At 37.4% G+C, this 14,197-nt stretch overlaps 1 protein-coding gene across 7 annotated transcripts in view; it reads left to right on the forward strand.

Moving 5' to 3' along the window:
• NFIB (nuclear factor I B) overlaps positions 1-14,197 on the forward strand; it is a 241,917-nt gene that overhangs the window by 187,531 nt on the left and 40,189 nt on the right. For 6 of the 7 annotated variants that reach the window (XM_047830459.1, XM_047830462.1, XM_047830461.1 and 3 more), the window contains exon 7: positions 11,202-11,336. In XM_047830459.1, the coding sequence (XP_047686415.1) occupies positions 11,202-11,336 (135 nt within the window). The remainder of the gene's footprint in view (positions 1-11,201; positions 11,337-14,197) is intronic. The other variant, XM_047830460.1, reaches the window with a different exon arrangement.

The raw sequence follows: 14,197 nt of genomic DNA on the forward strand, positions 1-14,197 counted from the left end.
TAATTGTGTGGTGTTTTTCCTCCTTGCAAGCAAGGTTTTCTGACATTACTCAAGACACTTTACCATTGTCTGTCTGTTAAAATGAAATTGCTTAATGGACAAAAGCATTTTGAAGTATTTTTTAAAAGTAGTTTTCATTTATTCAGTATTCATTTAGCACTCTTCTTCATTATTCAAAGGGTTGTTGTCGTTTTTTTTGTTTTTGTTTTTGTTTTTTTTAATGTCTCAGGAAGATGTTTGTGAGCTGCAAAGTGGTTTGAGCTTTAACTTTGTATTGGGTGTAGGTGTAGCCTGGAGACTTTTTTTTTTTTTTTTTTTTTTTTTATAATAGAGATGTGATAGAGACTTGTAGTAACATGCTGCTTAACGTACTGGGATCGAAGTATACAATGGAGAGACTTAAACGATCACGAATGTTTTAAATTGCTGAAGAATACAGTAATATGCACAAGTGTAGTTAAGATTAAACAGCTCAATGATTAAAGTAAGAATTTTCATTTATTTCACATGAAGGCTACCATATTTTCTTTTTTAAAAAAAGAACTGATTTCATTTTTAAAAAAAGATTGAAAATTTTAATTGAAGATGATATCTTATCTCCTCTTAATGTAGCTTGCCGTTTTCCAGAGTTATTTTAGAGTGTGATAAATGTAAATATATATATGGAGATACTTTCTTAACATGGCAGCTAATTATTTTTTTGAATCATCTGGCATCATCATGAAACTACTGTAGTGGGATTAAGTCCATATGTCTTGTCATAACATTCCGAGCTTTTTGTTAACTTGGAGTGTGTGGGAAGGACTTATTCACATTTGCCACACAATCATAAAATTTTACATCTAGAAGAGTCTTTGGAAACAGATATTCAGATATTCTCTTCACTTGTATTCTCAAAAATACATTGTTTTGCCTTTAGCCAGCTAAATTGCTAGTGTTACATTTAGGCATCTCATATTTTATATATTTTTGTAACCTCCAGTACTGAAGACCCGTGAGGCATGTCCTTACATTATAATACTCTGTGGAGCCACAGGCAGTATTCCCCCCTCCCCCCCAATATATATTTTCCTTTTTTTTTTTTTATAGTAACAGTAAAAATTACTTGTGGGAGTTTTGGGAAAACAAACTGTCAAATATAAATAAGAAAATAAAAATCACCTATAATCCTATCACATAGATTTTTATAATATAATGGCATTTTACCATGTCATTCAATTTCCACTCTACAAAGGCTGCATAATATACCAGTTCCCCCTCGCTTGCACTATAAATTTGTAAATGTCTACTTTGCTTATGGAGGTGTAAGTAGTTTGCAAGCTTTTACGTAATGAAGATACAGTGAACATCACCGTATGGAGATATTTGTGCTTCAATCTGATTATTTTGTTCCAATCTAGTCATATTTGCTGTCCCCGAATCTAACATACTGTCTATCTGGCATCATGTCACCAAGTAGATCGTCCATGAAATTTTGTCAAAGGAATGAATACCTTCCTACTATAGAATTACTGAGTTAAACATTGTCCACTTTTAAGACTTTTGGTAAATATTGGTACAGAATCCAGGAAGGTCTTATGAATTTACCTTCCTACTAGCGGTTCCTGAGTGGTTGGTTTAACTCCACTGTCACATCCATAATATTGAAATGTAGCACATGGCTCCATCTGCCATTTTGAAATCTGTCATCTGAAATGTATATATATTTTTTAATTTTTTTTTAACGTTTATTTATTTTTGAGACAGAGAGAGACAGAGCATGAACGGGGGAGGGGCAGAGAGAGAGGGAGACACAGAATGGGAAGCATGCTCCAGGCTCTGAGCCATCAGCCCAGAGCCCGACGCGGGGCTCGAACTCACGGACGGTGAGATCGTGACCTGAGCCGAAGTCGGACGCCCAACCGACTGAGCCACCCAGGCGCCCCATGAAATCTATTTAAAGAACGGTGTCTCCATGGCCTTGGGACGCTGCCCGTGCACCTTTTTTTTTTGGTCATTTACATTTCATTTAAACCATTGGGTTTACTTTTTCCACAGTAAAGTGTGATGTCGCATAGCTCCATTTTACTGTGGAAAAAAAAATGGGGAAATGGAGACTGTACCTCAGGGATTATATAAAGCTTTCAAGTAAAGGTATAGCCCACTGTGCTCTGCCTCCCTTCTTCAGCCTTCAGGACACACTCCCTCAGGGCACCTCCCAGCCATCACTCCTTTATCTGTAGGTAAAACTTAAGGCAAAATTCCCAGGGGTTCTCCACAGGGAAACAATAGAAATTAATACATCAGAGCTTTGGGCTGGAATCTCCTAGGCTTGATAATTGCAGTATTTTACATAATGTGTATACAGTTATAAATAACCTCTAAACTTTCCTCCCCTCTTCCTGATGTACCCCAAGGCAAAAACAGAGGAAGAGAATCCTTGGTCTCTATGAGCGTTCAGTTGGCAGAGTCCAGTTCCCTGCCTTCTTCTCGTCCTCTGGGCACGGGGCCCAAGCTGTTTGCTTCTCTCTGGACTGACTCTGGATTTATGGCCTGATATAAAAGTATCAGATTTCTAGCTCCTGACCTACAGTGTGGTCCCCACACACTGGATTTGGTAGCCTCTCATCTATTACAAACAGCATTTTTATTTTATGCAGGTAGCTCGTTCCTTTGTCATGGTGGCTTCCAGCTGCCACCCTAGCATTTTAATGGACAGCAGAAATTCCCCTGTTTGGCTGAAGTTCGTTTTCCACCCTCAGTGGCTTGTGTCGCTTGACCGAATCTCAGCAGAGTAATGGATGTGTTCACCACCTTTGCTTCATTCAACAGCGAATTTGGTCTCTGTCTCTGAGGAGATTTTCTACATACAAAAATTTTATTCTTTGTAAATTTATAAAACGCTCGAAGAAAAAAAATCGATGAACGTCTAAAACCTGTAGAAGATAAAGAAACCTAGAAAACTCTAAGAGGTATTGCCTTGTAAGACTTGCCAATATAAGATAAGCTTAGCAAATCTTAGAGACTATATGAGCTAAGTGTTACCACATAGGCACGTTCCTTCTTTGGTCTGTGTCATGCTCATCCTAAAGGGTCAAGGTTAACAGAAGTTTCCCTCTTATTGTTTTTCATCGCTCCTGAGTTTTCTTCTGCAAAAGAAAAAAAAAATCCTGTAACATCTGTTCAGCATCTTGATAATGTAAAAAATGAAGGCATTTTTAACAACGATGATGGTTTTTTAAGCACTTCATAATAAAACATACCTTAACCTTAAATACTAGAAAACAACAGAAGCCAGCAAATGATGACTTACAGGTAGAGGGCTGGGTTAGACTTGTTTACAAGCATAGTATATAAATGAGGAAGGCAATTTAGGAATATGGGCAAGGATTGGACTGTTAAAATATTTTGAGACAATTTGCTTCTTTGTTAACTAGATAGAAATGTTTTTCTAAATTATAGGAATGGCACAGTTAATATATTTTAATTCAGTGTTCTACCATGCTGAAATTAATAGCTTCCAGAAATTCAAGAATTCTTGTGTGCTCTTACATAATTGATTTGAAATAGCTTAAACCGTATGTATTATTGTAGAGAAGAAGAATAGACTTTTATTTTTTTTTTATTAAGAAAATGACGTGTTTTCTATATAGGTGATAGAAATTCGGTTTGTAACCTTAATCTACTCAAGCATATTGGAAAAGCTAACATATTGCTCTACTATATGTGAAAAAGGAGCAGGTGTCCCAGACAGGCAGGTGTTAAGGTGGCTGTTTGAGCTTGCCCTAGATCACTAGTTGACTTCAGTGAAGTTCTACTAACAGGTGGCTAACTGATGGGAGTGCCATGTGACATTTATCCCGGGAGCGACTTGGATGACAGGCTGCTACAGACTGAGGAAGGGGTCTTTGCTTTGATGAAGAAATTGCCAAAACTCATGTCTCATTAGTGTTTCCTAAGGTTCTTTGGAAGTGAACAACAGTTTAATTAAGGGCTGACGTAAACACGTTTCTGCACACTTTCCCTGCAGCATTTTATCACATTAGAATTGATCAAAATTGTTGCCTTGGGCTGACTTGAACAGATATACATCTGGAGCGCCATTTGTGCAAGCTGCTGATGAGTCGAGTGCATACGCTGTGTTTCACAGCAACGCTCTTCCTTTGTAGATGAAATTACCTTGTTGGGAGATGAGTTGATCTAACTCTTTATTTGCTTAAACCTTTATCTCTTTGAAGTGATGCTGTAAAATGAATGACACATCAGGGCTTAGGATGTATGTGTGCCCCAGTGCCAAAAAAAATTATATTATGGCTAGTAAAAATTGTGGGATGATTTGATTTTGCAGACTACTTATTTAAAGCTATGCTTCAATATAAATGAACCAGCTTATGTATCAGTAGCCTATTTGAACTTTTTCTTATTAGTGATCTTTTATTATGTGTTTGACTTTACAATTGGTTGCTAAAGCCATAGCTAATTGTCCAATTACAAATCCAAACTTGGGTATAGACACGGGAGAATAACACCATCAATGTGAATCTTCCTTTTTTTTTTTTTTTTTAATTAGCCTCAGTGATTTCTTTCATCAAGAAGAATTTTCTCTACAATCTAATATTATCCAAGTTGCAATTACTTAATGAGTTTTTGCGTTTGTATTTGTAAGTATCTGTCCTCACTGCTGAACTGTGCTGAAGGAGCAGGTCAGGGAGCAGTTGGTCTTATTTAACATCTTGAACTTGATGCTCTGCCCTAGTTTCTCACACTTCCTAAAAACCCAGTGACTGAATATGGGTTTTGTTGTTGTTTTGTTTGTTTTGCTTTCCTTTACTTCTCATCTGGTGGTATCTGCTCCTGCAACTATGCCGTTTATGATATATACCGAGGATGGTTATTTCATTCATCTTGTGCTCCTAGGTGTCAATCTGCCATCCAGCTTCTTTTTTGTGCAAGAGACTCTAAAATAAACGGTCTGCTCTAACCTCTTCTACTGCCTTTCAGGGCTAGATTTTTGAAAATTCACTTCCCAAGTAGCATGTTCTTCCAGCCTCCATAATCTTTGTATCTTTAATAAAATCATCTTGTATAGGAGATAAACCGTTAGTCAACTCAAACACACACACACACACACACACACACACACACACACACACACTATAGATAGAACAAGTACAAAGTAATAATGATAATACACCCATCAAAAAAATAAAAATAAAGTAAAGGGGCGCCGAGGTGGCTCATTTGGTTAAGTGACCAACTCTTGATTTCAGCTCAGGTCGTGATCTCACACTTTGTGAAACTGAGCCCCACATTGGGCTCTGTGCTGACAGTGTGGAGATTGCTTGGGATTCTCTCACTCCCTCTCTCTGTGCTCCTCCTCCACACCCATGTGCACGCTCCTTCTCTCTCTCAAAAATAAATAAGTAAAGAAATATTTAAAACATTTAAAAATGAAAACAAAATCCATCGGATAACATCAGACACAAACACAAGATAATTAAGGAAATCTAGACCTCTGCAGTCCCAGGAGGGATTGCTTAAAGTGAAAATAAATTAACTTGGTTCAATGGATAAAATACCTCTCTATAGCTGGAATAAGAAGGTAGGAAGACATCATTTTCTCCCCTGAGGGAATGTCCTCTGCAAGGAAAGACAGTAGAATCACATCCTTCCTGGCTCCCTCCTCCTCCAGGAGACCATAAGTAAATGAATTTAGCTACAGTTTAAGTAAAATGGGATGATAAGGAAAAGCTTGTGTAAAAATGGGATACCATGGTAGATCTTAAAGTGAGGAAGATGTATTTTGAAGGAGAGGATTTCAGCTACTGTTTTTTATAATGAGCTGGGAGGAAGAAGGCCCGGAAGGGGACTAGAGGAGAGATTTCTGATATAACCAGGTACGAGTGAAAGGGGTCCAGTGGAAGCTACAAGAACAGAAAGAGAAAAAGGTAATAGAGCTTTTGGAAAGGTTTTCCCTCCTGAGGTCAATTCACTTAAAAATTGTTACTTTCTTGGGGCGCCTGGGTGGCGCAGTCGGTTAAGCGTCCGACTTCAGCCAGGTCACGATCTCGCGGTCCGGGAGTTCGAGCCCCGCGTCGGGCTCTGGGCTGATGGCTCGGAGCCTGGAGCCTGTTTCCGATTCTGTGTCTCCCTCGCTCTCTGCCCCTCCCCCGTTCATGCTCTGTCTCTCTCTGTCCCAAAAATAAATAAACGTTGAAAAAAAAAATTGTTACTTTCTGAATCAAATTTAAATGTCTTTGTCTCACCGCAAGCTGGCACTGGCCTTTGTTTCTTTCTCCTGGACCACCAACAACTCCTGCCTCCTTCCCACCAACAGAAACACCAGCTAATCCTTTTCTGATCGTGTTTCTTCTCTCCAGCTTCTTCATTTCATGTATTATTCAACGTATGCATTATTATGTATGTATTTTTATTCAACTTATTATATATTTATATATTGTTCAGCTTTATTATTATTCAACTTATTTTCAACCTAATCTTTTTTATCTATTATTCTTCTGGCTTGAGGGACAATAGATTATGAAAAGCATGACATTTGTTTTTCTCCACAGAAAGGTCACTTAAAACCATCTCTCCTATATATTCATTCCTCAAACATTTTTTTTTTATTTCTATAGCCTGTAAGTGCATTAAAAATAGAAACAGTATCATTTTTCAGTTTGGCATGAGGTCTGCTAGACTGCAGACATCCAAAATAAAATTAAAATCAAAACAATACTAGTTTGATTCATTATTAAAATGTAATGGCTAGAAACTCTACCCTTACTTCTCCCAGATAATTGACATTTTATTTTTATTCTTTCTCCAGTCCAGTGCGTTTTTTTCCTTTGACTGGGGGAGGGGTTTCACTTTGTGGCCCCTGTACACTTAGCCTAGTGCCTTGCACACGCTTGGTAGCACTATCTTTTTATTGATTAATGGGCTCAAAAATTATTTTCACCTAGTGGGAAGACAATGGCGGTGAAACCCACTTTCCAATACCATCATTCTTCATCTGTTTCTAAAGAAGTCGTTTCAGTGTGGACAGTGGACCTTCTTGTTCTTCTTTTTACTGTTATAAGTTAGCTTCATTGTTTGAGAAGACAATTTGGGGTCCCTTTTACAACGTGAAGAGTGAATTTTATTTCGTTTCTGCTGTCTGGGCCTCTCTAGTTCCTTTGAGCGTTCTGAACACGAAGATACCATTGTTACTCGATGCGTGCCTGCAGAGAACCGGAAAAATAAATGGGCTTATAAGAATTACCCAGTAAAGCCAAGGGTATGATTTTGACTAGGAAACTGCAAAGGCTTCATTTCTGAAAAATTACCTAGTTCACCCATGTTCTTGAACTTCTGTACCGACACCCTTGATTATGTGCTCTTTACGAAAAAAAGTGACTCAGGTGAATGTGGCTGTGTTTAATGAAAATTTGGAAACCGTGATAATAGTTGCAAAAATAGCCTTGGTTGAGCTTCTCCAAAAATGACATTCATTCTGCTTCCCAAGCTCTAGTCACATTTTACTGTTTTTCTGTGATGTACAGTAAATGCCTTATTATTTATACATGGAGTCTTTAGAAACTGGTTACGCTGCTTAATTTTATTTAAGATCTACATTTAAGTACAGGTAAAGCATAAGGCTGTCAATAGATATCTTTTTCTAAGAGTTAATTTTTTTAAGTGTTTATTTTTATTTTGACAGAGAAAAAGAGAGAGAGAGAGAGAGAGCGCGCACACACACACGCAAGGGAGCACACCAGCAGGGTAGGGGCAGAGAGAGAGGGAGAGACAGAATCCCAAACAGACTCCTCACTGTAAGTCCAAGGTAGGGTTTCATCTCACAGAACCTGAGACCACGACCTGAGTCAAAACCAAGTCAGACGCTTAACTGACTGAGCCACTCAGCTGCCCCTAAGAGTTAATTTTAAATTAAAAATTTGGAGGGGTATGTGGGTGGCTTAATTGGTTGAGTGTCCGACTCCTAATTTCAACTCAGGTCATGATCCCAGGGTCGTGAGATTGAGCCCCTAGTCAGGCTCCTCACTTAGCGTTGAACCTGCCTAAGAGGAGATTCTGTGTCTCTCCCTCTGCCCCTCTCCCTCTCTCAAACTCCCTTTCTCTTTCTCTCTCTCTCTAAAAAAAAAAAAAAATTAAATGTTTGGAATAGAAACTTATTACACTATCTGCAAGGTGAGGGATGGAATATAGCTTCTTTCCACCCCTAAAAGCCTCTATGTCTATGATTAGCTTCTAGCAAACCCAAATCTACATTTGTGCTATTACCTTTTAAAATCATATAGCTCCACGGACGCCTGGGTAGCTAAGTCAGTTAAGCATCCGACTCTTGGTTTCTGCTCAGGTCATGATCTCAAGGTTTTGTGAGTTCAAACCTGCCTGGGATTCTCTCTCTCCCTCTCTCTCTGCCCCTCCCCCGCTCATGCTGCCTCTGTCTCTCACGAAATAAACAACGAAAAAAAATCATATAGCTCTTAAATGAAATTGAGTATTATTTTTGGCATTTTGAAGGTATCTTAGCTGAAATGAACTTTTTTTTTTGTCTGTGTTTTAAATGGTCTTAAATTTTTTTTTTCTCTTCTTTGTAGCAGCGTTAATTGCTGTAGTTTCATTAGGGATATACTTCTTTCATTTTTTCTTTTTGAGAAAGATATAAGGAAATGGTTCACCAACTCATCAAAGTTCTGATAGGTTAGTGACAGCCAGTTAGTCACAAATTATAGCTTATGGCTACCAATATACCTGTCATTTTTTTTGACTGTGATGTCTACTATTTTAACAGTAGCATATCCATTCTTTAAGTGCCAGTGTGCTGAAACACGTATTTAATTTTATTTCATGCCTTTACCAGAGTTCATGTAATTTTTCAAATGGCAAATCCTAATGATAACTAGTTTCTTATATTAATAGCACCATATACATACATATACATACATATATATGCGTATATATACGTATATATATACATATATATGTATGTATGTATATATATACATATATACATACATATACATATATATTTTATTTATATAAAATATATATTTATGTATATATTTTATGTATATATAAATTTATGTATATTTATAAATATAAATATATATTTATATATATATAATGTGTGTGTGTGTGTGTGTGTGTATATATATATATATATATATATATATATATACACATATATATATTAAATAGCACCATGAGGGGCGCCTGGGTGGCTCAGTCGGTTAAGCAACCCAACTCTTGATCTCAGCTCAGGTCATGATCCCACGGTTCGTGAGTTTGAGCCCTGAGTCAGGCTCTGTGCTGACAGTGTGGAGCCTGCTTAGGATTCTCTCCCTACTGTGTCTCTGCCCCTAAACTGCCCATGCTCTCTCTCTCTCTCTCTCTCTCTCAAAATAAATACATAAACATTTTTTTAAAAAACAGCATGAACCCTTTCTCTCGTTAAAAAAATAAAAATGGAAATTATATATATATATAATATATAAACATATATTTATAACCTAAATATAAAATATATAAATATATATATTTAATGCGATAAAGTTTTAGGTTTTTTTAAAAATAAAAATTTCTTTTTTACAGAAACTGAAATGTTTATAAGTGAAATTATTTGATGTCTGGGATTTGCTTTAAAGTAAAGCAGGGGCAGTGTGGGTGGGGTAAAGGTGAAATGAGATTGGCTATGAACTGATAATTGTGGTAGTGCGACCTACTTTATACTGTTTATGCTGTTTTATAATTCCCTTTTATTTTCTTATTTTGTATTAAAAAATTTAATGTTTATTTATTTTTGAGAGAGAGAGGAAGAGAGAGGCAGAGAGAGAGGGAGACACAGAATCCAAAGCAGGCTCCGGGCTCAGCGTGGGGCTCAAACTCTTGTACCGCGAGATCATGACCTGAGCTGAAGTTGTACGCTTAACTGACTGAGCCCCCCGGGCGTCCCTATAATTCCTTTTTAACTCTGTGTATCTCCTCCCTAGTTTTTAGGTTTGCAGAAGCTGAAACCAAATCTAGTTCACCATTGTGTCTCCAGCAACTGCAACAGTGTCTGGCATCTATTAGGCCTACAATAAATATTTATGGAAGGAATGTGTTAATTAATCTATCTTCTTAAGTGGCTTCCATGATTGCTGTCTCCATTGTGGCTAATTCATCCTCCATGTAATTTCCGGAGGGATGGCTTTGAACTGTAAAACGTGATCATATTTGTTCATAGATAGCATTCTCCCATCAGGGTAAGCATTCAGAAATTTATACACAAGGTCCGTGGCCCTTCATTGTGTGAGGGAGCTCCTTGCTTCTGCCTCCATCTCTGTACTTCAAACCACTCCACAGACTACTTGTACGACTTGTGTATTTTATGCCCCCCTTCTTCAGAACATTTTCTCTCTCTGGGAGTGTCCTCCCCATCCACATTTTAAACATGGCGCCACTGAGGCACCATCCTTTACCTGGGGAGGCCGAGGTGATCGCTGTCCTTGTGCAGTGAGGCTGGAGAAGTAGCAGCAAACACAACCACAACGCCTCTGCTTTCAACACACTTCCTGCCTCTCAACTCTGGCAGCCATTTTCTTCTTATCATTTTCCTCTTCACTGACAGGGAGTATCTCTACAGCAGTTACTTTTTATTTTTCATGACATCCTCGACTTTACCTGGCAAACAGAGGAAGCCAATAAATATTTGCAGAATGAGCAAATGAAGGAATGTACTTTTTGTTAAACAAGTAATGAGTTTTCCATAAAAGATATTAAATCAATGATAGACTTACCAGCATTCCCAAAGGTTGTTTTTCACATTTGCACCGGGTTTTCCTCTGTTTTTTTCCACAGTGTAGTCAGCAGGTCAAAAGACAAACCCTTGAATCGTGTACATCTAAGAATGAAATGCTGAGGTAAAAAAGACCTTGATGTGAACCAAGGTGCCGAGGGAAACATGATACTTAGTTTTTCAAAAGTTCAAGATTCATTTAGTAGGAAGAATAATTCTGATGATAATTTTAATGAAGACTTGGGTTAACTTCAGTGGAGATTGCATCTGACAGATATTTCAAGTCTCCAATAAAACTGGGTCTTTGACCCTCAGTACATATTTTGTACAAGAGCCAAAGTACAAAAATAATAAAATGTGGGAAAAGAGGTCTTTTATTATGTTAATGTGAGTGTTATAGCTGAAGAAAGAAGCTTGAGGTTTCCCTCTTCCTTTGCAGATATGTCTTCTCCGACTACTATGAAGAAGCCTGAAAAGCCACTGTTCAGCTCTACATCTCCGCAAGATTCTTCCCCAAGATTGAGCACTTTCCCCCAGCACCATCATCCCGGAATACCTGGAGTTGCACACAGTGGTGAGGAGTTTCAAGCATAGAGGAGAAGCCTCCCTCTTGTTTGCAGAGCTCACTCTCAGGGATGGGACAAGAGTTACAGTTCTAACTGGGGTGACCACATTTTCTCAACCAAAAGAGGGAGGGCCATGATCCTATCAAATATTTTCTTCTTATCAGTATATGAGAAAAGATTTTCAAATAATTCCATTACATAACATTTATGTATGTATTTTTAATTGCCTTTATTGGCAAGATTATAATCACAAAAAATGGGAAGATGTGGGATACATAGTTATCTTAACAATAGCTTTCGGATTGGCCCCCATTCTATCTATTCGACCGAAGAAAGATGGGATTTCAAGTATGTTGCTGAGTTCAGAGTATTTCCAGAGGCATTAAGATCTACAGACACTATTTCCATAAATGTTATTTTCTATATAAAAATCAATATTTAGCTACTTATTTAGGAGTAAAATTAATCAGAAAAATAAAAGAGCTATTTTCCTGGGACATTTTTTTTTATGTGCACCAATATTTCCTATAGACTGGTACACTTGATATTATGTCTATTATCTTAATTTACATAGGAAAAAGAATACAACATTTCACCTTTGTACTTTAAAAAAAACTAAATCCCCTTTCAGAAATTAAAAATCAGATATAATTAATAAGCAATACTGTATACTTTCTACCTATCTATTATTATGGAGCCCTAGAAAGGAGTATACTGAATTTTTGATGGGGAAGGTTTTGTATGTAAATGTGTTTATAGCAATACTCTTATTACTTTTAATTTAGAGATAGGTGATTTCTTATCCTTCAAACAAATTGAGTCTGGTTTTTAAACCTTTATTCAAAGGTTACAGCTTCAGGCATAAAAACGTCCTTAGCTTTGTTCTGTGTGTGTTGATACGTATTGTTGCTATACAGTGCTTTACAGGTGCATGGCCTTCCTTGTTATCACTAAGAAAATTATAAAATTAAGAAAGGAATATGCAAATCAAATGTGATGAAAAAAATTATATTTATATTGTTTGTGCTGCTACGATAGGTGAAAAAGAATCAGTAACTATTCATGGATCTGTAATGCTCCAATATTAGGAGCAAAATTAGTTTCGTCAAATTATCCATTTATTATGACACCTGACTAAAATAATCATATTTCTATCATTTGGAAAACATTAAATAGTACATTTTTATATACTGAACCATGAGAAACCTAGATAAGCTTTCCAGCTTGGTCCTTCTCCAGATATTTATTCAAGATGTAATGTGCTAAGGCCTATGGTAGGCACCTTGGTCATGAGAGTTTCTGTCTTTAAAGAGCTCATGGGACAGTAGGGAGACGAGGGGACCACATCAGGTAGGCATCAAATCTGAACAGGACTAGACATTTGCAAAAGGATTAGATACCTGGAAGCGATGTGTTCTTAACTCAAGTTTAAAGAGGGACTTCACTATGAGAAGGAAGACCCAGCCAAGAGGAAGGTTGTTTCAGACAGAGTGAACAGCAGTGTCACAGAAGTCATTGCAGCAAGAAACTGCCGTATATCCCAGAATCCAAAAGTATCTTAACGTGGCCTACCAGGAGAGAGTGGCCAGAGATGAGTCCCAAGAAGTGAGCCAGGACAGGTTCCTGCAGCACCCGAAGACCATATAAACCTGTGAAGTCGTTGGGCAATTATTCTGGAAGCAGTAGGGAGCCAGTGAAAGCTTTTTAGCAGAGGAGTTACGTGCTTAAAATGGTATTTAAAAAAAATTCATTCATATGAGACCATTAAGGATGTACTGGAAGGAGCAAGACTGGGGGAAAGAGGACAATTGCGAAGGCTTTGCAATAATGTAGACTAGAAATACATCTACATACATGTATGCATGTAGGAATTCTTTCTGCCTTGTGTTTTGCTTTGCCTTTCCTAAAGGACGAGAATGACTTTTACTGACATGAAGTAGCCATTTTTACTTTCAGTTTGAAATGTTATTTTCTACCTAGCTTGTATCAAGCCAGTTACCAGTTAGGCGAGCACAATACCAGGGAGCTCAGAGCTTTGAGGCCTGATTTGAGAGGTGCCAGTCTCACTGAACAAAGAGCTCTTCCCAAACTACTGGTGCCGTATTGATCTCGAAGCTCAGAGGACCCAAGATGGAGCTACATATGTATCCTTCAAGGGCTTGTGTGTAGACACAGGTGAAGACCATGGTTAGACTGAGCCGAGATTAAGAGCACTTCAACACCAGATAAAAAAGATGCCCAATTCAACTTATGTGTTCGCATTTCCTTAAATTATACTTTCATATGTGCATACTCCTTAGAGTGATATTTCAAGAAGGAGTTTCGTTTAAAGAAATATGCCATTGTTCTCTGAAATGCATCCCTTCGATGGAGGATGCACAGACTTCAGTGTGTGGAAAGATTACATGAGGCCCTTGTTTAAATCGTATTTTCTAGTGTCTTACCCCTGGAGGGCTTCATCCAGTAGGTCTGTGGTTAAGCCCAGGAATCTGCATTGTAAGAATAATACAGGGGATTCTCAGCTCTCCCTGGACATTCAGGGAACAAAATTGTGACCATAAAATTGAACTTATGACTCTTCTCCACACATTCTTAATTTCTTGTATTTTCTGGAAAAAAAAAACTTTCTTTGGAGAAGATAAGTAATATCCCTTTAAAAGTATATATATATATATATATATATATATATATATGTACATAATTACAAAGTTGGAGATAAGTCTTTCCAGATGATTTTCATTAATAGGTCATGGAAAGAATTTATTTTTCATATTGTTTGCTAAGTTGTCTCATAAAACACTAAACATTTATCATATGTAATTTCCTATGATTTGGATCAAAATATTAAATAGAAACAGACATTTAATCT

Source organism: Prionailurus viverrinus, chromosome D4, assembly GCF_022837055.1.
Source record: "Prionailurus viverrinus isolate Anna chromosome D4, UM_Priviv_1.0, whole genome shotgun sequence".
In the NCBI taxonomy this organism is placed as follows: Eukaryota; Metazoa; Chordata; class Mammalia; order Carnivora; family Felidae; genus Prionailurus; species Prionailurus viverrinus.